Source organism: Paramormyrops kingsleyae, chromosome 25 (genome assembly GCF_048594095.1).
Source record: "Paramormyrops kingsleyae isolate MSU_618 chromosome 25, PKINGS_0.4, whole genome shotgun sequence".
Classification (NCBI taxonomy): domain Eukaryota; kingdom Metazoa; phylum Chordata; class Actinopteri; order Osteoglossiformes; family Mormyridae; genus Paramormyrops; species Paramormyrops kingsleyae.
In genome coordinates, this window is record NC_132821.1 from 22,405,589 (window position 1) to 22,428,814 (window position 23,226).

General features: G+C 47.5%; 1 protein-coding gene across 7 annotated transcripts in view; it reads right to left on the reverse strand.

The window, feature by feature from the left end:
• Positions 1-23,226, reverse strand: part of ctnna2 (catenin (cadherin-associated protein), alpha 2) — a 239,838-nt gene that overhangs the window by 83,430 nt on the left and 133,182 nt on the right. Inside the window, exon 1 of one of the 7 annotated variants that reach the window (XM_072707026.1) lies at positions 22,874-23,149. The exons of the other annotated variants lie outside the window; for them this stretch is intronic. Within the exon in view, the coding sequence (XP_072563127.1) occupies positions 22,874-22,921 (48 nt within the window). The 5' untranslated portion in view covers positions 22,922-23,149. Of the gene's footprint in view, positions 1-22,873; positions 23,150-23,226 lie in introns of those variants that run through there. 7 annotated transcript variants of the gene reach the window in all.

Consider the following 23,226-nt stretch of genomic DNA (forward strand, 5'->3'; position numbering starts at 1 on the left):
AGGCTTGCATGCAGCTGCTCGGCCATGGAAGCCCATTCCATGAAGCTCCCAGTGCAGTTTTTGTGCTGGAGTTAATGCCAGAGGAAGTTTGGAACTCTGCAGTTATTGAGTCAACTTTTACGCACTGTACGCCTCAGCACTCGGCGACCCCGCTCTGTTACTTTATCGCTTCATGACTGAGTTTCTGTTCTTTCTAAACACTTCCATTTTGCAATAATACCACTTACACTTGACTGTGGAATATCGAGCAGGGAAGAAATTTCACAAACTGATTTATTGCAAAGGTGGCATCCTATGACAGCACCATGCTTGAATTCACTGAGCTCTTCCGAACGACCCATTCTATCACAAAAGTTTGCGAACCTGACTTCAATGATTAAGAGGTGTATCCCAATGTTGTGTCCACACAGTGTATAACCTGAAGATTAAGGATGGGCCTACTGTTGTACCTTTAACCAAGGAGCTTAACTTTCCAGCAGAAGCTTCCAGATGTGTGAATGGTAAGATGCTACAGGTCAGCTAAATGCTAAAGCCTAGCGACACCGAGATTCATAGCAAAGAAGCGACTCCATAAAACAGGATAAACAGACAACTAATAATCAGGAAAGGGGCTCGACAGTGACGATGATGCGTCATAAAACCATGGAGGGATTCTGTCCCCCACGTCCCCAGGGCCTTGGTACAGGACCCCATTATCCAGCACAATTATGAACAAAATTAATCATTCAATCACATTTTTAATACCCAGCCCATCTTCCCTGCACACAAAAAATTACATCATAAAAGCCATTTAATTAAATTGAACTGTAATTCAATAAGTGTAATCGTTCACAAAATTAAAACAAAAAATATTTCATCCGAAAGCCCCAACCCTGTCTGATAAGTGTAATAATTCTGTGTGGCCTGGCCATGGGGGGGGGGGGGATGGGTCATTCATGTTGTCGGCTTTACCTCCTTTATCACAAGAAGGTCATCTAACTTCTCAGTAAGCAGTAAAACTCCCCTAGAGGAAAGCTTCACTGCTGGGAAGTGGGTTTGACACCTCTGCATGCTGTGGTCTGGTTCAGCCAGTCATACTGTAGATGGTAAACAGGGCAATCAAACCCAAATCCATTCATGTTTATGGGCATAACCCTAACCTTAAGTATGACAGCTTTAACCCCTACCCAGCCCTAACCTTAACTATAAGTAACCAAACGAAATACAAGACTTATGGCATTTTCAGTTTTTTGATTGCAGTCACAGATAAACTAATAGATTATAAAATTGAGGTTTATACTGTAAGGACCTGAAAAATGTCCCCACAAAAATGTCCGCCATAAGAGCGCCTGACATCTGGGGAGATGATGTCCGAGTTAACCTCTTCTAACAGGTTTTACCACAATGTGACAAATACAACCCCCCCCCCCACACACACACAGGCAGTTTTACAGACACCTTTCCAATACTCCTGTAAGCGGAGGTTCCCTCTATAGGACCCCCACTACAAAATGGAAATCAAGATCGGATGGAGCAGTTTGGGTTTTCCCAGGTGAGGGCTGTGCCGCAACAGCGCCAGTTTTTCAATGCGTTCTGTTATTATTATTTTTCTTTTGTGGGGACTCGAGAGCACCCCGCCCCGCCCTACAGCACAGAAACACATGTGTACACGACAGCATGCATACACAGGAATATGCAAACATAGACGCAAGCGCATGCAGACATGCGGGGTTGCCCTGACAGATTCAGAACCCTCCCAGCAGGTGAGAACCCTCCCCCCCACCCTCAGTACTCTATCAAGAGCCGTGCCTCCGCAACCCCCCAACCAGCGATGCTTCCTCGCATCTGCTTCCACCCCCCACAATGGGAGTAATATCCTGTCCCTCCCGTGCTAATGAAGAACTGCTCGGGGGGTGAGGGACGGGGGCCAAGAATAGCCCACAATGCAGGGTCTCCAGATGTGCCGAGGCAGCTGAGAGATGCAGCACCCTCACTGCGTCTGTATCCCCATCCTGGCACTCACTGCACTCCCTCCGAGGCTAACTGCACTGGTTTCAAAACTCACTGCACTCCCTCTGAAGCTCACTGTGCTCCCTCTGAAGCTAACGGCACTCCCTCCAAAACTCACTGCACCTATTCCAAAGCTCACTGTCACACAAGGCCCACTGCATTCCCTCCAAAGCTCTCGGCACACCTTCCAATGCTCACCGTGATGGTTCTAAAGCTCGATGCATCAGAGCTGCCGCTAACTGCACTGATACCAACGATGCAGTGAATGGCGCTTTAAGCGACACACTCATCAATGCAGTGACCGAGGCAGTGACCGGCACACTGGCCGACGCACTGACTTGTAAAATGATCAACACTCCAATGGACCCAGGCGTAAAATAAACGCCTCTGCGGGGACAGTGATCCGCACAGATATTACGTGGGCGGCATGAAGCCGCTCGCTGGCATTTTCACAGTTATGTAAATCCACAGCTAATCTACGCACTCTGCTGACCCTTTCTCCCCTGCTGGCCAAATAAAGAAAAGCATTAAAATCTCTTTTTTTAAAGAAGAAATTAGAAAATAAGCCTGTATGAATCTGTACCGTGCCAAGTCCCAGGCTGAGCTAGACCAGTGTTTCTCATACTGGTCCTCGGGGAGTCCCTGACCATCCATGTTCTTACTCCCTCCCAACTCCCAGAGTCAGGGAAAGACTTTTGGATTATTTAGTTGTTTTTCAGAGTGCCGTGAACCTCTCCACACAGCAGAAGACACAGAGCAAGGACGGAAACACCTTAACAGCAACCGGAAGGACGTGCACTCGGACTAGATAGACGGGTGGAGAAGGTATGAGACCATGAAATTAGAGATGGAGAAATCTGTCCCAGCGATGTCCCATGATTCATCATAAGCAAATTATCTGCATGAAAAAATGTACAACAAACATTTTAATAATTAACAGCACAAAGAGACATGCAGGCATTTTCTTCCAAGATTAATAACTACTGACAACCTTTCAATATTTAGACATGTAGAGAGATAATGAAAAGCTGGAATGTTCTTGGTTCCCAAGGTGATCATATGGACCACAATTCCCAGCATGCACTGCACCGTGATGAACCCCTTCGAAGATGATCTCCGAGTTAACCTCTGCTAACCAACGCAGACGGGACTTGAGTGCCCAACGCAAACACGACACCTCTCAAAAATCAGTCCCGTTTAACTCGTTAAAGAGTCCAGATGACAGCTTAATGGAGATTCTCCAACAGCTCAGAGCTCTCTAAACTTTTTATGTGATACAAAGGAGCATGTAAAAACATTACTGCTAATTGCCGTAAGTGCGAAGAGACATCAGGGACTGGCATGCGTGGGGGACTCCCCTCGGTATATTCGGAGATGAGGGAGCGTCGGTGCCGGTCGGAGCCCAGACACCAAAAATCCCCCCCCCCCACATCCATGGGCCATGGTTTCCAGAAGCAGTGGAAGCTAAAAGCAGCAACTAAACATGAAAGGAGTCCCAGAAAGCAGACGCCCACATCCCACCCGGCTGGACTACTGTAGCCCTGGCCTGAACCGAGGACCCATCTTCGATAGCTGCTGGTATTTACGACACTCTTTCTGACGCCGTTTGGGAGATTAAAACCTGGACGGGGGAAGGGGGGCTTAGCATGCTGAGTCAGCAAGCGGGTGACATCGCAGTACAACGTCAGCTGGAAGTTGGCCGCTCCAGGCCCCTAATAAGGTTTCCCGGGAGATTAATTCTCATTACCTCGCACTAGAAAAAAGGCAGGCGAATACAGTGGATGCCTATACTAAATCAACGGACTTTTCATTTCCGGGTCCTCGCATTCCTTCCAAAAAAAAAAAAAAACACCCAGGAATCAGAATTTTCCTGGCCAAGGAGGAATTAACTTGGCGCTTCCTTTGCCTGTGAAGAAAGCATGTTTTTTTTCCTGGCACGATCAGAGCCGTGAAAAGGAACGCGGGCATTGGGCGCCCACCTGCGTACAGCGGGATCCGCGGAGCGGATTCGCATGGGCCAGCTACATTCTCCCAGACGCACCTCCGCTGCTTCTGCAGCAGCCGCCCTGCGCTCTCTCCGGCTTCCGGCGCTTCCGAGGAATAACTAAGCATTTCGAGCTTTGATATGTAAATAAGAATCCATCCCTAATTTGACAGCTCTATTGGTAATTATTCGTGTCGGAGTCACATTTTAGGACAGCAATACAGGTTTGTGCCTCTGACGCGAGACTGTGGCCTAATTCTGACCTTTTTCAACACCCGGTGGGTGTGGAAGTGTCAAGTTTTACAGTATGGCACATTCCCACAAGGCCCCGCCCACAACAGGTGGAGAACAGAGAACAGACTAAATGGTCTAAAACGACCCAAGCTGGTCCTCGCTCACACGGAGATGGTCTGTGTCCTTAATTCACCGAACGTGTTCTATTCCACCGGAAGGGAACCTCAGGATACGGACAGAAGGTGCCGGGTGACATCATCGCCGGCCCGACATACGGCACAAACCGTAATAATAGTGCTTATTGTGACAATAACCAAGGAGGGGGAGGGGGGCAGATACGCTACTGCTGGTTCAGGTTCCAACAATAACACAGGCACCCTCCCGAGCCAAGCTGAGCCCCCAGGACCCAAAAGGAGCGCATACAGGGTATGAATATATTATGTCACCTAAAGGGGAGCTTTCAAAGAGGTCTGTCAGTGCATAGAACGAGGTTTGTAATAATCCCGGTCGCTCCCGAACTCTATCGCTCCCCGCTGGTGGAGAGGAGATTGAGGTTGCCGCTGATTGACACGCTTGTGCTAAGTCCCATTATAGATTAAATTTGCGATCTCATTTATGGAAATGGTTAAGCCCCGGAAATGCAATTACTATCACTAAATCGTTTCGTCGGTCTTCTCCCTTGACTCCTTCAAATGGTTGGGGTCAGCAGGGCCATTTCGCCAAGGGGTGCGAATGCTGGTGGGGGGGGGGGGTTGAGTGGTTTCCGCAAATCTCATCACGGCGGATGGGGCCCGGCGGATGGTCTCTGCGTGACCGCCAGTATCGCGGGACACCCATCTGGGTCGTAATAATAAAAATGACGATAAAAATAACAGCGCAAAACAAACCGAAAGCTTTTATCAGGGGCAAAGCAGACAAAAGCTGGGCACCAGTGGGTAGCCCTGCCGTCCGTGGGCAGGCCAGGCTCATCAGCCGCGGCACTGCACACTCGCACCTGCATTCGCGGCCCCCGGGAGAGCCGGGGGCGACACAAAGCCATCTGAGACCCCCCGACAGAGACCTCGGCATTGGCCGGCTCATACCGGGGACACCGGGATCATTATCTCGGCGGGAATTCCCGTTTTTTCTACCATCTCGGTCGCCCAATTAGCAGGCGCCGCCGCTTCCTGGTGGCAGGATGCCGACGGCCAGTCCCTTGTTTTGCAAATTTACATACAGGGTTTCATTTGCACCGGAGGTTGTTAGCCACAGTGCATCACTTACACCAAATGTTGGGGGAGGATCAGGAGCCAGTCAGGTTCATTAGGATTCCTGTGTAACTGAGTATGTTTCTAAGTGGGTGTGAGGCCGGCTACGACCTCCCGTGGGATTGGCTGGCCAGCTCTGACCTCCCACAGGATTGGCTGGCTGGCTCCATCCTGGCGCAGGATTGGCTGGCTGGCTCAAACCTCCTGCAGGGTTGGCTGGCCCACTTTGTCCTCCCGTGGGACTGACTGTCACACGACTCGTGACGTATTAGGACAGAAGGAAGACACGGGGAACCGATCGAGACTTCTTAGGAACATCAAGTCAACGCATCCAGCCAGACTGAATCGACTGAAAGTGCCGCTTCTATCATCCCTTGGTGGAAATAACAGAGCCAGTATTGTCCATGAGAGAGGGGTTGGACCCATCTTCCGCTAATCAGACGTAGTACTACATGCTAATTCCACTGCACCCCTGTTCAGAGGTGGAACTGCGCTGCGCAGGTGCTCGATCCAGACCAGCTCCTCCTCAATCTGTGCCAAATAACCCAGCTTTGGCTTAAAAGTTCCCTTCAGAAAAAAAAGGCGTCATAATAATCAAAGAGTTTCTACTCTAATACCTGCCGACGTATGAAAACGGTATCCAGTGACAGAGACATCAGGCAACGCACGCGGCCCCTGGGGTTTATGCACGCCGGAGCATCGCACACGCAGCTTAATTGCAGCGTAATTACAGCTCCGTCCCGCGCGGCCGTTACTTCATGCCTGCCTCCTGTTCTTCAGCACCACCTAAGCCCCTGGTTTGAGAGCAAAGCTGCAAATCATACACATTGACCATACACGCCTGCAAGAAGCACCTTCTCTTGGGAGGTTCCAGACGCTGAAGGAACAGGGTGTTTGATAATGGTTTGGTGCTGCATGTTTGTCTGTGTTGGGGGGTACTTTTGATTGTCTCTATATTCATGTGTATAGCTGAGGGGCCATGAAGACATCGAATTGGCTGGATGACATTCCCCACCCCCCTTGGGTAATCCCCCCACACCCTCAGAAACTGCCACCATATTGTCTTTCTGGTGGAGCGTGAAATCGGCAAAAGGTTTCCCACAAAGCATTTGATATTCAAGGAAAAATAAGAGTGGGGGGGGGAGGGGGGGGTTGACGGCAGAAAACCAATGAGGCTCAGCGGAGCCATCGGGGACGCGGCAGAATGAGGCAGGAATAAACGATTTGAGGAAGAAACGCCATCCGGCAGGGGCAAAACTAACAGTCAGACAGACAGAAACCAAGCTTGGAAAATCTGACGACCGTGGGCACCAATCACAAGGGGGCAGAGACGGACAGATGAGTTATGGACACATGGTGGCAGGGGGCGGAGAAGTGAGTACCACCATGGAAATGGGGTACGCCATGATGACTATGGTAAAGCACACTCACCACAGAAGAAACAGGGCATCATTTAAGCCCATGGGAGTTTTACTTACACAAAAATGTTCTGAGGGCAGAATGAAAACTGATTGATTATCTCTCTAAGCCAATCAGATCTTGGTCAGATGACAGACCAACCAATCAGACCTCTTCAGACCCGCCTCCTCTACAATCTGATTGGTTATATCATTCAACCAATCATTTTTTATTCTGTCCTCAGAACATTTTTGTGTACATAAACCTCTCACGATCATCGTTTACACATCCATCTATGAGTAAAGTTTTTAGAATGAGATCCGAACACATCCTGGATCCAATCCACGGTGGACCTTTGGGTGAAGTCACCTCAGCCAAAACAAAATCATTACAGCTAGGAATACCTACTTTATAAAAGGAAAAAATCTATATATACATTATTCTCATGATAACTAACTTCAAAACACCAAATGTGAAATAAAATTAAGAGTGGAGGATTAATGATTTGCATCGTTAACGTATTTAAGGTGCAATGTCAAAAATGAAAAATAATTCACAATGTAAACAGCAGCTCTTAACTATACACAGACTGCCATACAGCGTTTTAAGCAATTAACACAGACCTGTAAAGAGTGTATTTGTTATGCCTCTCCGTTTATTTAATTAATGCTTTAATTATACTTTCCCATAGTCAGTACATTACTTACTTTGTCTAATAGTTTCTGTGAGGGTCACGTATGAACACAGGCTTCATTTCTGAGCGATGTATAAACATTTGCCGTTTTTTTCCGCTATCCTGCCTCTGAAACTCAGCGGGATTATTTGCCTGCCAAGACTCGGTCTAATTAATGAACGCCGGTTAGTTAAACGACTTTCAAAGAGTGTCAGGAGGTGGAGTTATTAAGCAAAATGAAAAGAGACGCCGCGAGATTCGCGGTTTCTAATCCCCTGGCCAGCGTTTTTAAATAATAGGTCTACCTTTTATATTATAATGCGGACTGATGCCCGACCGTTTTAAACTCGAGTTCAGACGAAGGCAGACACAAAGACAGACTTTCTATCCGAAAGGCATACTTTATGTCCTAAAAGGCTGCTGATCCCTGTCATCTTCGCCAGTCTGTCTAACACCATGTCCTGCTTTTACAGCGATCACAGCTCCAACTTTTTTACGGGTCCCCATCACGAAAAGCCCGTAAAAAGATCATATCAAACTGACCTCGTAAATCGTAAATCACTAATACGGGGACGTTTAACACAGCTCCCCTAATTTCGTTCTGCTATATATATTTTTGCTTGTGTGCCGAATAAGAAAAAAAAAGCGGTTGTTCATGTAGCGTTATACTCCGGGCTGTTTAACAGCCGTATTTACAAAATGCTGGGGTTTTAGTATAATCCCTGTAATAAAGCCACCTATGATGCACAAAAGCTACGTCGGGACAGTAAATACAATGGAGAAGATGCGTCCGTTTTCATTCAATGTCCGGAGACTAGTGACTGTTCGTCGTGTCCAAATGCCCCGCCAATCCCCGTCCCACACACACTTTACACCGACACCACTCTTTAATTGTCTTGTCAGTTAAACAAAGCAGATCGGTCCCGTCTGTCCAGGAAATAAAAGGGGGGTGCGCGCGCCTCAAACGCAATGGAAAGGGACGCTTCTCCCCCAAGTGTATGAGACCTTTTCCGACAGCACTCAGAGTGATCGGTAATGAGCTCGTTAAAGTCCATGGTTGTAATTTCCTGGAGAGATCCTCGGCAGAGTAACACGCACGACTTCATAAACTTTTATGCGTCCACTTCCATGGGACCGCAATCAATCCCGGTAGCGGACACGTAAGGGGGAGATTAAAGCAAGCAAATTAAATAATGGTGAAGGAGGGAATCTAATAATCTAATTAATTAACACGATGATACCGCGTACTGCAGATTAACATTTTGCACAAAAAAAGAAGCTCGCATGCCGTTGTATAATTGTCAAATATTGGAGACATGAATAGCACTCTTTAGGACGTTCCAACACATACAAAACATATATTTTAATACCTAATGACGGCGTAGCAATTTGCAGTCGAAAGATAAAAACGAGCCTTTTGATCAATTTTTGTAAGCCTCTTTCAGTTGCGGCATGGCCAAATGTAAATATAAAGCATGCATTTGAGATATAGCGCGAGTAATTCTGATTAATGAGAGCACCTTGGACCCCCGTTTAATCTTGTAATATGTCCCTGGGCGAAACCGGCTTCCTTCTAATGCTTAGCTGTGCAAAACAAACACTTCTGCTTTTAACAGCGAATAGCGTGTAACTACATGCAAGTAAAGCGGATCCATATCATCGATTAACCCAAATAATGCGAACGACTACAGAAAGGAAATATAAAGCGTAATTCTGAGTTTAGTGCTGCTTTCATGTCCCGGTCACCTCAAACTAGGCGCGTACAGCACTACCGGGGGAGGGATGGGGGCTCCATGACTCACTGCAGCTTTTTATTTACATTTTCCCCGGTACAGCCGTGCCTCTCCGCCTGTTTGACTGGATTTATGGGAGGCTGCCAGGCAGCACCGGCCAGAACATACAGATACACAAACACGCAGAGAGGCACCGCAAAGCCACTCCGCTCGGGGTATTTAACAGCTATTTACTGTTGTCTTGGACAGAATTGTCGGTGCAGTTTTGGGACGGAAATGTAACAGGACAACGGCGTCCAGTCGCTCAAGACAAATGACAAACACAATAACCGTTTAATGCTACCAGTACTTAACAATTACACAAATTAGCGACAGCACAGGCAAAAACCATTTGAGCGGCTTAATGCGATTCTGGAAATGTTTCATGGGTCGTTAAGTCTTTTTTTTTTGGCCATGGGGAGTTCGGGGGAGGAGGGTTATAAAAGGGGGCGCTCGACCAAATCTGATGTGATTTGATTTCCTATAAATTAGGGCAAGGCCGACTTTATTTTTTGTGCAAATTCAGGGACAAGCGTTGACCCAGAGGTAAGGCTGAAGATTAAAATCCTCAGATCAGCCCTCTAAGTGGGGCATAAACTCGGACGGGTATGGCACAGCCTGGCTAACGGATCGGCTGTTTGTCGCCAACTCCTCTGATCCACACTCAAAGGCCCATATCTCTTTCCTGTCACACCCCTGCAGCTTCTCCACTCCCACCTGACTTAGCATCCTTAACAGCTAATGGGAGTGATCCTGGATATTAACAGCCAATAGGAGTGGTTCTGGAGATTTACAGCCAATAGGAGTGGTCCTGGAGATTAAAACACGAACACGAACCTGGGATATTGTACCAGCACCTGCCAGGTAAACGGATGCAAAAGGCTGCCTGTGACACAGCGAGGTCTCATTAAAGCTTGCTCCATGGTCATGTGATCTGGCAGGCCAATCGGAGCGGTTAACTGACTCCGGGGCACAGCACGCCTAGGCAAAATGACAAACCTCCCGTAGAGTCTAAACTGTATATTTTGCTAATTAGGGAAAGGCGTTTAATTGCTGAAAAAGGCTCGACTTGGCCTCAGGCCTTTCATTTCCTGACCGAGGCGGACCATTTCACCGAAAACAAAGACTGAAACCATATAATCGGCACATATACCCGTTTACATTATCTAATCTATGCGCATTTAGTAAAGCATAAATTGACATATTATCTATCACCTATCTGACATTAGTGCCAATAAAACGAGCGGGAAATTAACCAAGCAAACCGTTACGTTAGCTTCCAGCTGCCGGGAAGCGTGACCTTTTCCATGAAAAATCATGTGACGCACCCGCCCGCCTTATAACCGCCCTTCGGCGGGACCTTGTGGTGACACAGTCCTTGAGGTTTAGTTGTGCCTAAAATAGATATGGCACAGCCAACCGTCTCCGTAATGCATGCCATGTATGAATACGACAGCGCGCTCATTCATATCTGATCCGGCGGGACGACCTCCGCTGCAGAGATTCGGGTCGGTGCCGCAGCCACAGGCTCGAAGGACACGTCAGAGCCGGCCGGCCTGATCTCTGTGAAACCTGAATGGCGCCGCCAATCTGCTTGGTACTCCACCACATCAAAGGGCCCACTTGAGCCACGGCCAACGCCACGGCGGTGCTCAAGCCGCCGTCCGTCCATCATGGAAATAAAGCGATTTACCATTCAGGCCCATCGCAGGGCCTTAAACAAGAAGCGGGCCAGCCCAGCGTGCTCCCAGAAGAACCACTCGAACGATAGCGTTTCACTTTCATCACGCTCACAAAAGAAGAAGGATCCGGAAAGTGCCGCCGTTCTCAGAATAATACTCTCTGCGAGGATTTTAAGTCGCAGACAATGTGGGTTGCCAGATACAGTTACAGACTCCACCGATGCCACGCTCTTGGGCCTTTATTTTATTTTTCTTCTCCACCATCATACTTAACACCCACTCGTCCATTTTAAACCAAAAGAGCCGCTCGTGTACCGGGCCCCGGCGGAGATCGGCGTGCCGGTAGCCAGGAAATAAATCCCGTCTAAAGGCAGAGGATGGGGAATTAGATATGAGGTGACATGGTGCATCGCGGGGGGGGCGAGCTTTGGTGCCACGGTAGTGCCTGGGTTTGTGTCGGCCAGCAGAGTGTATGTCAGCACGTGTGAGGGTGCGGGGGGGGGGTGGGGGGGGAGCAGGGGTGTAGGATGGCTGGGATTGTCATGCCAGAAAACGGCCACGACTCCAAGAGACCGAGCAAGGAGACAATGCCTCAGTTGACGTCAATTACAATGCGATTACGATTGTCCACAGGGGGGGTAAACAGCCCCGCCGCTTTCCCGGACACGCCCACCAACACGCTCACATGCAGTTTATACTCAGCCACGCCTTATCACAGAGATAAGGAGACCAAAAATTAGACAGCAGCCAGTATGGATGGCTTTGTCACTGGGCTGCGTTGCTAATCATCTTGTCACGGAGAATCAAGAGGACTGGAAAGACTGCATGTAAATTCAGACCAGCTCAATGCATTTGGGTTTCCTGGTGCTTTGGCGGGAAACAAAAGCAATAAAAAAAAAAGTCACAATGAAGCGCTCCGTGTCCTAGCACTAATCGCATGCAGATATTAATGAGCTGTGCTGTAATTACACACGAGCACCGCCCATGCGCTTTGGAGTTTGTTTAGGGCGTCTTTTGAAGTGCCGGATGAGTGTTGCAACCCGGCCGTAATCCACGTGAAACCGCTCTTAGCATGGGGGGGGGGGGGGGGATCACAGTGCCTCTCAATGGATTTTGTCAAAAGAGGACAGGGGACAAAACTCAGCAGAGTTCAATTATCAACAGGAAAAAAACACGATCACACACCAGATACCGGTTAGATAAAGTGACTGGTCTGCAGCGCCCTCTGCAGTTTGGATGACCAGACGCCTTTGCATATAGCCACTTAGCACATTCTGCTATCAAAACCAGCTATGCATTGATAGGGATAGATACGCAGATCTGGGCAAGTTCATTTGCTTGGCTGATTATTCAGCTATTCACATGGGGAAACACGGCCTACAATTTGGCTATGTGCATATATATAGGCCTTTCCTGCTGTAATGTTTGCATTTAGATGCCTCTGATTACTTAGTATCGAATAGTTAATTTACAAATAAGAGCACTTGTAGTATTCATTTATCCAGCTCTAGAAATAATTAATAGTAATTAATAAGTAAAAAGGGAAAACACAGCCGACTCTAAGATCATCTTTCTACAGTCCGATTCTCATCTGATTACTTCTTTCATTACTATTCAATGCACATGTAGCCATCCGTAATGTTGCCTAGGAATTTAAGACTTCACAGTGGCAATAACACACGCACGGTGCAGTGACTCTCCTGCTGTTTACAACAACAGCTGTGTAGTGCAGTGACTTTCCAGCTGTGTACAATAACAGGTGTACAGTGCAGTGATTCTCCAGTTGTGTGCAGTAACACAAGCAGTCGAACGTGAACAGCTCTCCACACACTTAATTCCCAGCATCCTCTCACACAAGTGGACAAACATCCAGTTATAGCTCAGAAGCTTTTCAAACAGGTGATGAAAAACCCAATTCTGTCCAACACACCTCTGCTTTTTGTGTTTTAACACTGATGGGGAAATGTGATGCATTGTCACCTTTGTTTTCAATCCCCAATAACATGAAATACAACAAAAAAATACATGCGTATTGGAGTCAACAAAAGTAATAGAAAGTGTTCCTTTTTAATGAAAATGTGCATTAAATGCACCAGCCAGACCTACCGGCTCAGAGACCTTTTGGTTGGCATGCATTTTTAAAGCTACACCTTGAGTTCATTGATATTCTTTACAACTTAACCTGCCACATCGGACAAAAGGTTGATTTTCCAAGACGGTGGCAATGAATAGGCAGGTTATCGGACAGACTCCAGCTAAAATCACATCATCGCTAATTCAATCCAGCCTCCCATCTGAGGTCTATTGAGATGCTCTGCACATCAGACACTGAACACCAGGCTGGGGGCCACTGGAGAAGGGAGACCCACTCAGCAGCAGGGTCACATAGTCAACCCACCCCAATCAAACAATGAGACTGACAGTCATGTTCACATCCCTTTACTAAAACATGATAAACATTTACTTTCTCACCCAATTTATGCTGGAAAACTTATTAAACACGGTAATTTGAAGTGCTTCTTAAAAGTACATCCCACATTTGTTTGTAAAACTGTGTGTATGTGCCATAAATGTTAAGTACGAAAGGCAGAAAAATCCATCTAAAAGCTCAAGATTCAGCCCAGACTCTACTGTTGGATGTTTCCTAATCTAGAGCAAGATGGGCAGGTCCAAGTCAATGATTACAGCAAGGATAACTGACAGGTGCTGGTCAATAATCACAGCAAGGAGAACTGACAGTTGATGGTCAATAATCACGGCAAGGAGAACTGACAGGTGATGGTCAATGATTAGAGCAAAGAGAACCAACAGGGGTGAGTCAACAATTATAGCAAAGAGAAACAACAGCTCTTGGTCAGTGATTACAGATAGGATACCCAACAGGTCAGAGTCAACGATTACAGCAAGGAGAACCTAAGGTCTAGGTCAAAGATTATGACAAGGATTCCCAACAGGTCAGAGTCAACAATTACAGCAAGGGGAACCTATAGGTCTAGGTCAAACTTTATGACAAGGATTCCCAACAGATCAGAGTCAACAATTACAGCAAGGGGAACCTATAGGTCTAGGTCAAAGATTATGACAAGGATTCCCAACAGGTCAGAGTCAACAATTACAGCAAGGGGAACCTATAGGTCTACGTCAAAGATTATGACAAGGATTCCCAATAGATCAGAGTCAACAATTACAGCATGGATACCGAACAGGTAAGAGTCAATAATAATGAGCCTTTAAAAATTGCTTTATTGCAAAAATCCTGCCTCACTTCTGACCACAGGCTTAAAAAATTCCTCTGTGGCAATGAAATCCAACAGCGCTGCTGCTTTTTTTGTTGCCTCAGTTTCAGCTGGATTCTGACACTTGCATCACCGTAAACTGAACTTCCAGATGAACCTTTTGCAGGGAAATGGAGGTGAGCTGAAGATCATCCCAGAGAAGCTGAGGGAGCAGCCATATGTTTACAAGGCCGGCCAGGACGGATCGACGACACGACAGAGTGGACGCGCCTCACGCAACCGGCGCGGCAAGCAGCCGGTCGTTACCAAAGATGCATAGATTAACCATTGGATCGATTAATGGCTACCCAGTAATGGAAGCTATGTGCGTGAAGGACACGGTTTCAGCACTCAGATGCCAGGACTCCGACGGCACACGAGAATGAAGGCACGATAAATTAAGTCAAGCCGGGAAAGTCTATGGGCAAACTCCACTCAGCTTTTCCGGAAGACTCTCTCAGGAAGGCCCCAAACAACATCCCTTTAGTGGTAACAGACAAAAATGAGGTGCTCTCCGCAGACTTTCATGTAACCGCAACTGTAAACATCTCAGTACCAAATGCATCCTTTATTCTGCAAAGCAGCCGAAGACTTCTGACGCAAATCTACTGTCTCGGTGTTTCCCAGAAGCACTTCATGCATCTTAGAAGCTCTGCTCGTTCTCGGCGAAACATTCATCATCGGACTGATCGCCGTGCCGTTGCCATGGGCACACACCGGCATTCTCTAGTCAGCTCCCATGTGTCGGGAGTACGAGGCAAATCCCCTGCAGTAGACGGAGCACCGGAGTGAGGTCCTCGCATCAAAAAAAACACACTAAATTAGAATCATGCATCCTCGCATACAAAATGGGAAATCTTCCAGGCAAAATCCATACTCATATCAAACACCAGCAGCATCAGACCATAAGTCAGTTTCCCGCTGCTTAGGATATACACCAAAGATCTTAGTATGTGCATCAAAACCTCGATTTACACACCAGAAATCTAGATTCTGTCATCCTCTTTACACTGAAAAACTGGTTTGACTTAAATGCTTCAACTTAAGGGACTTAATCAGTGCTCGCTTTGGGGATGAAGTCACCTGGCAGGCTGTACATCCCATGTTTCCGCGTGTGTAGCTACATGGGGTTGCATCAGTGAGCGTGTCTGTGCGTAGGTGAGTGTGTGTCTCAGTGCGTGCCGGTCTCTGTGTAGGTGTGGCGTGTTGAGGGAGAGAGAGAAAGAGAGAGAGAGAGAGGCCAAATCAAATTCCAACAAAAGCTCAGTTCTTCAGATGGCTCCGAGTTCCTCGGAAGTCTGTGAGAGAACCTCAACCTAGGCGGACGAGTCCTTCAACAACAGGCCAGGCAGAGCGGCACAGAGAGAATAATAAATGGAACACGGTTTCACGGGCTCGGGATGAGCGATGAGATGAAACGGTGTGCGGGCCGCCGCATCGCGCACGCCTGGCTCGAACAGGCTTCCTCCGTGATTAATTCACTTTGGGAGAATGGGGACGGGGTGGTGGGGGGGGGCTCATTTGGATTGGGGGCTGACACCAGAGCAGAGAAAAGTGTACACTGGAGTCTTTGTCATGCCTTTGGCATTTCATTTTTTTTTTTTTTTTTGGGGGGGGGGGGTATGTTCACGCATTCCTTTGAGTCGCAAAAAGACAAAAAAAGACTCTGCAGTGACATTCAGCGCCCTGCTGACCGTAGAGGGAAGATCATGGCTGGTTTCACGTGCGCAGACATAGCCACAGCCCGCTTGTGTCTGTTTCTGCTCCGTCAACAGCAAAATAAATGGAAAACCGTATGAAGAGAACTCTCAACGACCTGAGCAGACAGCGCAGACGCCTCACTAGGTCTGCTTTTTTTCTTTTTTGTAACTGCAATCATGCGCCGACGAGTGAAGCACGAGTGTAAGTCGCCTCGCTCAAGGCTAAATTGATCTTGGCGCATAATGCCGAGAATCGTGGCGTGGAAAGCCCATCGAGCAGCTGAATTTGCCCAAAGCTGGCCACTTAGACATATTGGCCCGACTCTAACTCTGAGCCACTCTTCACCGAAGCGCCTTCCAGTTTTTGGAGGACGTCCAGGGCAATTAAAAATGATTTCGACTCGAAGCGTGCTTCCAAATATTTGCAAGGCCCACACATTCGTGGCCAAATTCGTTGAGTCGCTGCCTCCTCTTTTGTTTGAAGCGATTCGCACGTCCGTGCCTGTCCGGAAGTGATTCCGCATCGCGCGACACAGCACCACCGCCATCGTTACACGACTTATTCAGTCGGTCGCCATCACAGCTGTTCCCTTCCATGCATGATTGTCCTAAAATGCAGGGGGGGGATTTACAGTGTTCTGAGGTCACTGGCCTGGCTGCCATTACAAACAGGGAAGGCAGCAAACTGTTTTGGTGCAGCATTGGCGGTTTCGTCCCGCCTCCCTACCAGGACGCTACAGGGTAAATCCACACAAAAACAACCTCAAGCCCCCCCCCCCCCCGACACACACAGCCCCCTCCACTGGATTTGGCTATAAGCTGTATCTCATACTCTAAATAAAGACACGGTTTCAGATGCTCAGTCAGAGGCCGGGTGGGAAGTGCCACTACTTAGATGTTTTCCAAAAAAATGCTACTTTGAGCAAATAAATAAATAAAGGCACCCGGGAGGCAGAGTAAACAGCGACTCCGATGAGGCGCGTACGCCCCCCCTTTCCATCTGCCTAATTACAAGCTGACAGAGTCCTGAGACGAGTTCCGTGTTTATCTATGCGCCCGTGCTCTCCGCCGCGGCACGCCAAGAGCGCGCTCGCTCCCTCTTTGTCTGCGGCAGGACGCAGGCAGATGGCTAGACAATGACTACCATATACTTTTGATGCAACACCGTGCGATGCATCCAGCAGATCATCATCCCCCCCCCCCCCTCCACCAGCCCACAGACACACCTCTGTGTGAATTATTTGCACTTGGTGACACTAGAGGGGAGGCGTCCATTAACGTTTGTTAGAATCCAGCTTATCGTTAACGCGTCTGCAACACCTCGGAGCTTTGCGAACGTCGGTTAAACTGCCGTCTCCGACAGGGACCCCTATGTGTGCAGGTTAAACGAAAATGACACCAAAGAGCAATCGGGGGGGGGGGAGGGGGGGGGTTGCATAGACGGTCAGTCAGCTGGTCAGTCCTGCTGTCAGGATCCTTTGACTTCTAACTTATTCACGTTGGATACAACTTTTCCAACTTCATTTATTCAAACTTGGGGATATTCTGGGGATTTAAAAAAAGAGATTTTCATATTTGCTCTGTTTTTTTTGTTTTTGTTAAGACCCACCCTTAACAGATGTGTTTTGATTTCCTGAGACGATAACTTTGGAAGTGGTTAGGGTTACTGACGACAGAGGGTGGGGGCATGAGTCTGGGGATGGGGGGCAGATAGGAGGAGAAGAGGAAGCGATTCTTTACGGCTGATTACCTGCCAGCAGGGAGTCCACCGGGCCGCATTCCTCAAACATCCTGACCATAAGCGCTGACCATAAGAGTTTGGTATACGCAACCCCCCCTCCCGGCCAGCGTGCTGACACCCACAACCTCGGCGATTCATCAGGGCCCATCATAAAGCTAATGCAATTCGGAGCGTGCTGGCCTGGTCCCAGAGCCGCGCGTCGCACCTCCCATCCATTAGCCAGAATTTTACGCGGAAGGAGGGAGCAAGTGGCGGCGGAAAAGGCCCAGATGCAGGCTAGGAATCATGGTGCTGCTTTCTTTTTTCCCCAAAACAGACAAGTGCAAAAAGCAGCAGTACATACATCACTGCCCTGAGAGCCACCCACCAAGAGCTAGCATTTAACGTTAAATACCGACACATTAAACGTTAAATATGATTTATGTAATGTTAAATATCGACACATTAAACGTTAAATATGATTTATGTAACATTATATACAAAACATTAAAAGTTAAATATGATTAATTTAATGTTAAATACTGAAACTTTTAATGTTAAATACCAGTGCATCTAATGTTAAACATCAAAACATTTAACGTTACACAACTCCTTCTAACGTTAAAGAAATATTTAATGTTAAATACAAATAAATCTAACATTAAATATTGATAAAACTAATATTAAATACTGATGAATCTAATGCTAAAATGTATCTAATGTTAAATATCAATGCATTTCCCGTTAAAGAAGAATTTAGCATGAAATTCCAATGCATCTAACATTAAATACTGATGAATGTAACATTAAATATTGAAGCATTTGACATTAAATACTAATACATTTAACATTAGATACCAGTCATTAACCATACGCTCCATGTAACACTCCCCACTGCATACAGTATCGGTGGCAGATATACAAGTCCTGCCCAAATCAGGGAATCTCATCTCACACCTTCATGTGAAGCAGGAAACGTGTGACCAGGAAAAGTTCAGTCCGCCGAATCAGTTACCACTCGCCTATCAAATCGCTGTCAACTGAGTGATACAGGGGCGGCATCACCCCCGGAATCTGCTACTCCGTCCAGCCTGAAAACCAGCACTATTTTCCAAGTCTAGGAGAACAAAAACTTCTTTTTCATCCACAGGACCCTAGAAAGGCTACGGATTACCTTGCAAAGATGAAACGGGAAACTCACCGAAGGACAGTGAAGTTGTTATACGACAGACTGGCAAAAATCCCAGACTGGAAGTTTTTAAAAGGACAAAAAAAGGAAAAACAACAAAGAATTAGATCAACAGAGGATAAGGCCAAGCAGCCTTTGATTGCTATTTGTTTAATTCTTCATAACTCGATTGGCAACCAGAATTGAATGTGAACGATTGGAGACAGTGAGGCTAGCTGCCGTCAAGACCACTCAAGTCTGGACGAGAAGATGCAAGATTTACTCTACTCATTAGGGATTCGTTTTTGTTTTCATTTTCCTCTCAATTTCTTGTATGGGAGCCGCTAATCTTCTGGAACTTTCCACCCGCAGGGTTTCACATGAGGGGAAAAATTACATATTTAAATGGCCAGTCACTGACAGGAAGTGCCGTTTTTGAAACAGAGGTCACGCAAGACACCAGAGGATGCCATAGGCCACTGTCAAGCTGTTATTTATCTGGGTTTATTGATCAAGATGCCGGCATGCTGTTGTGTAATTATCTGTCTGGTAATACAGAGATGGAGGCCATCTTGGCAAGGGCAGCAACTAAAGTTGGGCCAAGCGGAAGATTAAATCAAGCCGGAAGCCATGCCGCCCACTTGCCTGCCATGTGCCGAGGTCACAGAGACTCACCGGTGTCGGCGTTAGCTCCATGCTAATCAGAGCTAGCTCCATTTTTTGCGGTGTAGGTTCACAGGAGGGGAAACGATGCAGGATATTGCCGAGTGTCAGACGCAATCGTCGACACGCATCCATATTGCATGAGATAGAGGGACGCGCCTTTATGTGGAACAGCAGCAATTTATGCAAATGACTCCTGAACTGTACATGTGGTGTTTCACCCAAATTACACAGCGGTCATAAAAATAACACAAACAACAACAATTGTAAATAACGGTTGTTAACATGGGTTGTACTAGAGGCAACCGTCCAGGAAACACTGCACAGATATGAGATGACTGACTGGAAATTACAACCTTCAGGGTGGGAAGCAGGTGGGAGGTGCTGATTGGTTGGAAAAATGGGATTATGGGAACCGTAAGCCACCAACAACAGCCACCATGCATCGGAAGGCCCTCCTGGGGAGCCTAAAGCCCGAGCTTAAGGCAACGAGACAGTAGTCCTGTTCAAAAATTCACCAAGGAAAATGATGACCTTTAAGGAAAAAGCAGGGGCCAGGCTCTCGAGTTGAACCCCCCTCCACACCCCCCAAGTGAGAGGTGATGACGTTCAATTTTGAAAAAGAGGGCACTCGAATGGCAGAGGGGGAGGGGGCTGCCTGGTGACACTGACGGAGTGCAGGACGTTAGATGGGAGGAGGCTGGAAATACTCAAAGCCCCCCCTCAGCCGTGAAAGCGCCTGTGTGGATATGGGGTTGGGGTTGGGGTTGGGGTTGGGGGTGGGGTAGACTTGTAGTCAAGACCGCCTAAACCAAGACCAAGACACTACCAAGACCAGAGGGTATCGAGACCAAGAAAAGACCAAGACTAAGACCAAGACAGACCGAGTCAAAACCAAGACTCCCTTAACTTTTGTGTGCTGTTGAGGACTGACATGACGGGTACTGACTGGTCCCAAAGTCATCTGACAAAACAGCTAACATTTCCAACAACTGTCTAAAGAATGGGAAATATGTAACTGATTTCAACTATACTTAATTTGTAGATGAAATTGTAACATCAAATTGAATACAATTATAAACGTGAAATTGCATCATGTCCCATTGTAGTAGTATTAGCCAAATGACACTGTATGATATCAACTTCCCTGAAATGGATTAGGTCTGTTAAGTCAACACAACGTGATATACAGATGTTATTTTAAAGTCAATGGTCACATTTATTTAGTCAAACAATACCATTTTAAGCAAAATACTGTAATCAAACAATATAAAGACATGCGCACACGTCACATGAATACAAATGCAAACTACAAATACTATATACCAATACAAACTGCACATCAAATTGTGCATTAATAAGAATAAGGACAAGTGCGTAAAAGATTCTGACATCTTGCTGACATCTTAATAATAATGTTGCATTATCGAACGTTACGTTGTGTGTCATGGACACTTTTTGCTCCAAATCTCCCAACCACTATGTCGAGACTGTCAAGACTGAGGGATCCGAGACCAAGACAAAACCAAGACCAAGACCGGTCTCAAGACATCCAACTCTAGGGTGGGGGTGTGGATATGGGGAGGGAGGGGGGGGGTTGTGGGGGTGTGGATGGGGCGGCATAGTGGAGTATCTGCTAGGAAACATGATGATGGCACTCCCTCCCCCATCCCGGCAGGGAGCCCGGTGCCCACAGCACTCCAACACAACCGTGCGTTGATGAGGCCCCTTGGCCATGTCATGACACAATCAGACCCTGGTGTGGTAATTACCAGGTACTATGCTCTGCTTTCAGTCACCCTGGGCTGGACAGACCACACGTCTCGTTCCAAGGAGGCATATAGACCTGGATGCAAGGCCCCCAGCTCACCTCTTAGGGCCCTTAACTGAACCCCCCAATTATCGCTGCTCTGAAACCCTTCCTGTTACCATCCAAGGACTTTTGAGTGCTTCTGGACCTTGATTGGTGGGTTAGGGAGGATATTATACCTAACTTGTCCTGGGGTTAACATGCCTGGTGCTGTCTGACCAATAGCAAGGCTCGGATGCACTGCAGGGCTTGTTCTATTATCTTCTCATCGATTGAAGTTGAGGAAAATACGTCTGGCATCAGATAGCGCCACCGAAGCAAGGACGCTAACAATCAAGGGTGAAAACATGACGGAGCCCCGGCTGATTCTGACCACCTTCAAAGAATGGTCACCTGACAGCACGTATAGAAGCTGGGGACCAACAGGCTCAGAAAGACAGCGGGGAGACAATCACTCTGTCCCTTAAACACAGTTCCCCCACTACATCGCTGCCAACGCCTCAAAGGTGTGAAACAGACTGGGCTCCTTCATCTGACTCCCATCAGGCACTGCAGGGCGACTGCTCTGACAGCTGAGAGACAGGCTGGCAGATGCACGAGGATCGAACAATCAGTGTGTTGGATACACACGCAAACAAACACATGTCCGGACAGCAGCAAAAACGGAGCCGCCCCCCATGTGGGCGAGGAGCCAAGGTCAGTTTGAAGTTTTGCCCATGTCGAGAGGTTCCTTCTGGCTTCTGGCGACGAGCTGACAGGTGGAGGAGTGGTTTGCTTAGCGAAGACCTTATCAGGCGTGTGAAAAGGTCATGGCTGGCGATTAATGGGCAGCATGTGCCTGCCATTCTGGGGTCCTTAACACTTGGACGCCTACTTTGCAAATGGTGTCCGTGGCGGTCCAGTCTCCCCACCCTGACACAGTGCGAGCCTAATGCGACTGGTTCATGCCGAAGACACCGTCAAGTCAGCGAGAGACCAGGCTGGCCGATCCCAAACCTCCTGCTCATGGGAGTTATACTTACACAAAAATGTTCTGAGGGCAGAACAAAAAAATGATTGGTTCAGAGAGATAACCAGTCAGATTGTAGAGGAGGTAGGTCCAAGCAACTAGAGAAGGAGGGACCAAGACATCTGATTGGTTGGTACCACCTCCTCTAGTTGTTTGGACCCACCCCCTCTATAATCTTATTGGTTATCTCTCTGAACCAATTATTTGTTTTGTTCTGCCCTCGAAACATTCTTGTGTAAGTAAAACTCCCACAAGCAAACCTTCCCCGGAGACAGACATCTCCACGAAAAGCCAGATGGCAAATTCCCAGTGCAATCAATTGACAGCATCAACAGGAGACCAAACCACTTGTCACATTTCACCTGGGAGAATTACCGACACAGCCATCTTCCCAACCAATCAGAGTGCGGTGGCTTGTATAACCATACCATCTCGCACTATTCAGATTCGGCCTCCGCTCGAGCTTCTGCCCTTTCGTAATGGATGTATGCTCTCAGGACAGCAGAAAGTTCTGGAGCTGTCGGCACAACAGTCCCTGGAGGTATTTACCAGGCATAGCGATGCGGCACCCAGCACCCACAGCGGCATCTGTGGCATGCGCCGCTTCTGCTCCAGGTTTTAATTCTTCAAACCAATCAACCAGGACATTTCGGGAAAAACAAAAAACAAAAACAATTTCGAAGAATGCCAAGGATTTGACAGCCGCCGTCTCCCCCCCTCACGATCACAGGGCTTTTCCATTCAGCTAATCAGATCAATTAGAAACTCAGAACCATGTTCCACCGCGATGCTTATAGTTCACCAGCTGATTCTGAGCATCGACAGACGCGCTCATTCGGTCGTGAGGGACTGATAAAGGAGCTGACGGGGTGTAATCAAACCCACAACCGAAACTTTTCCGC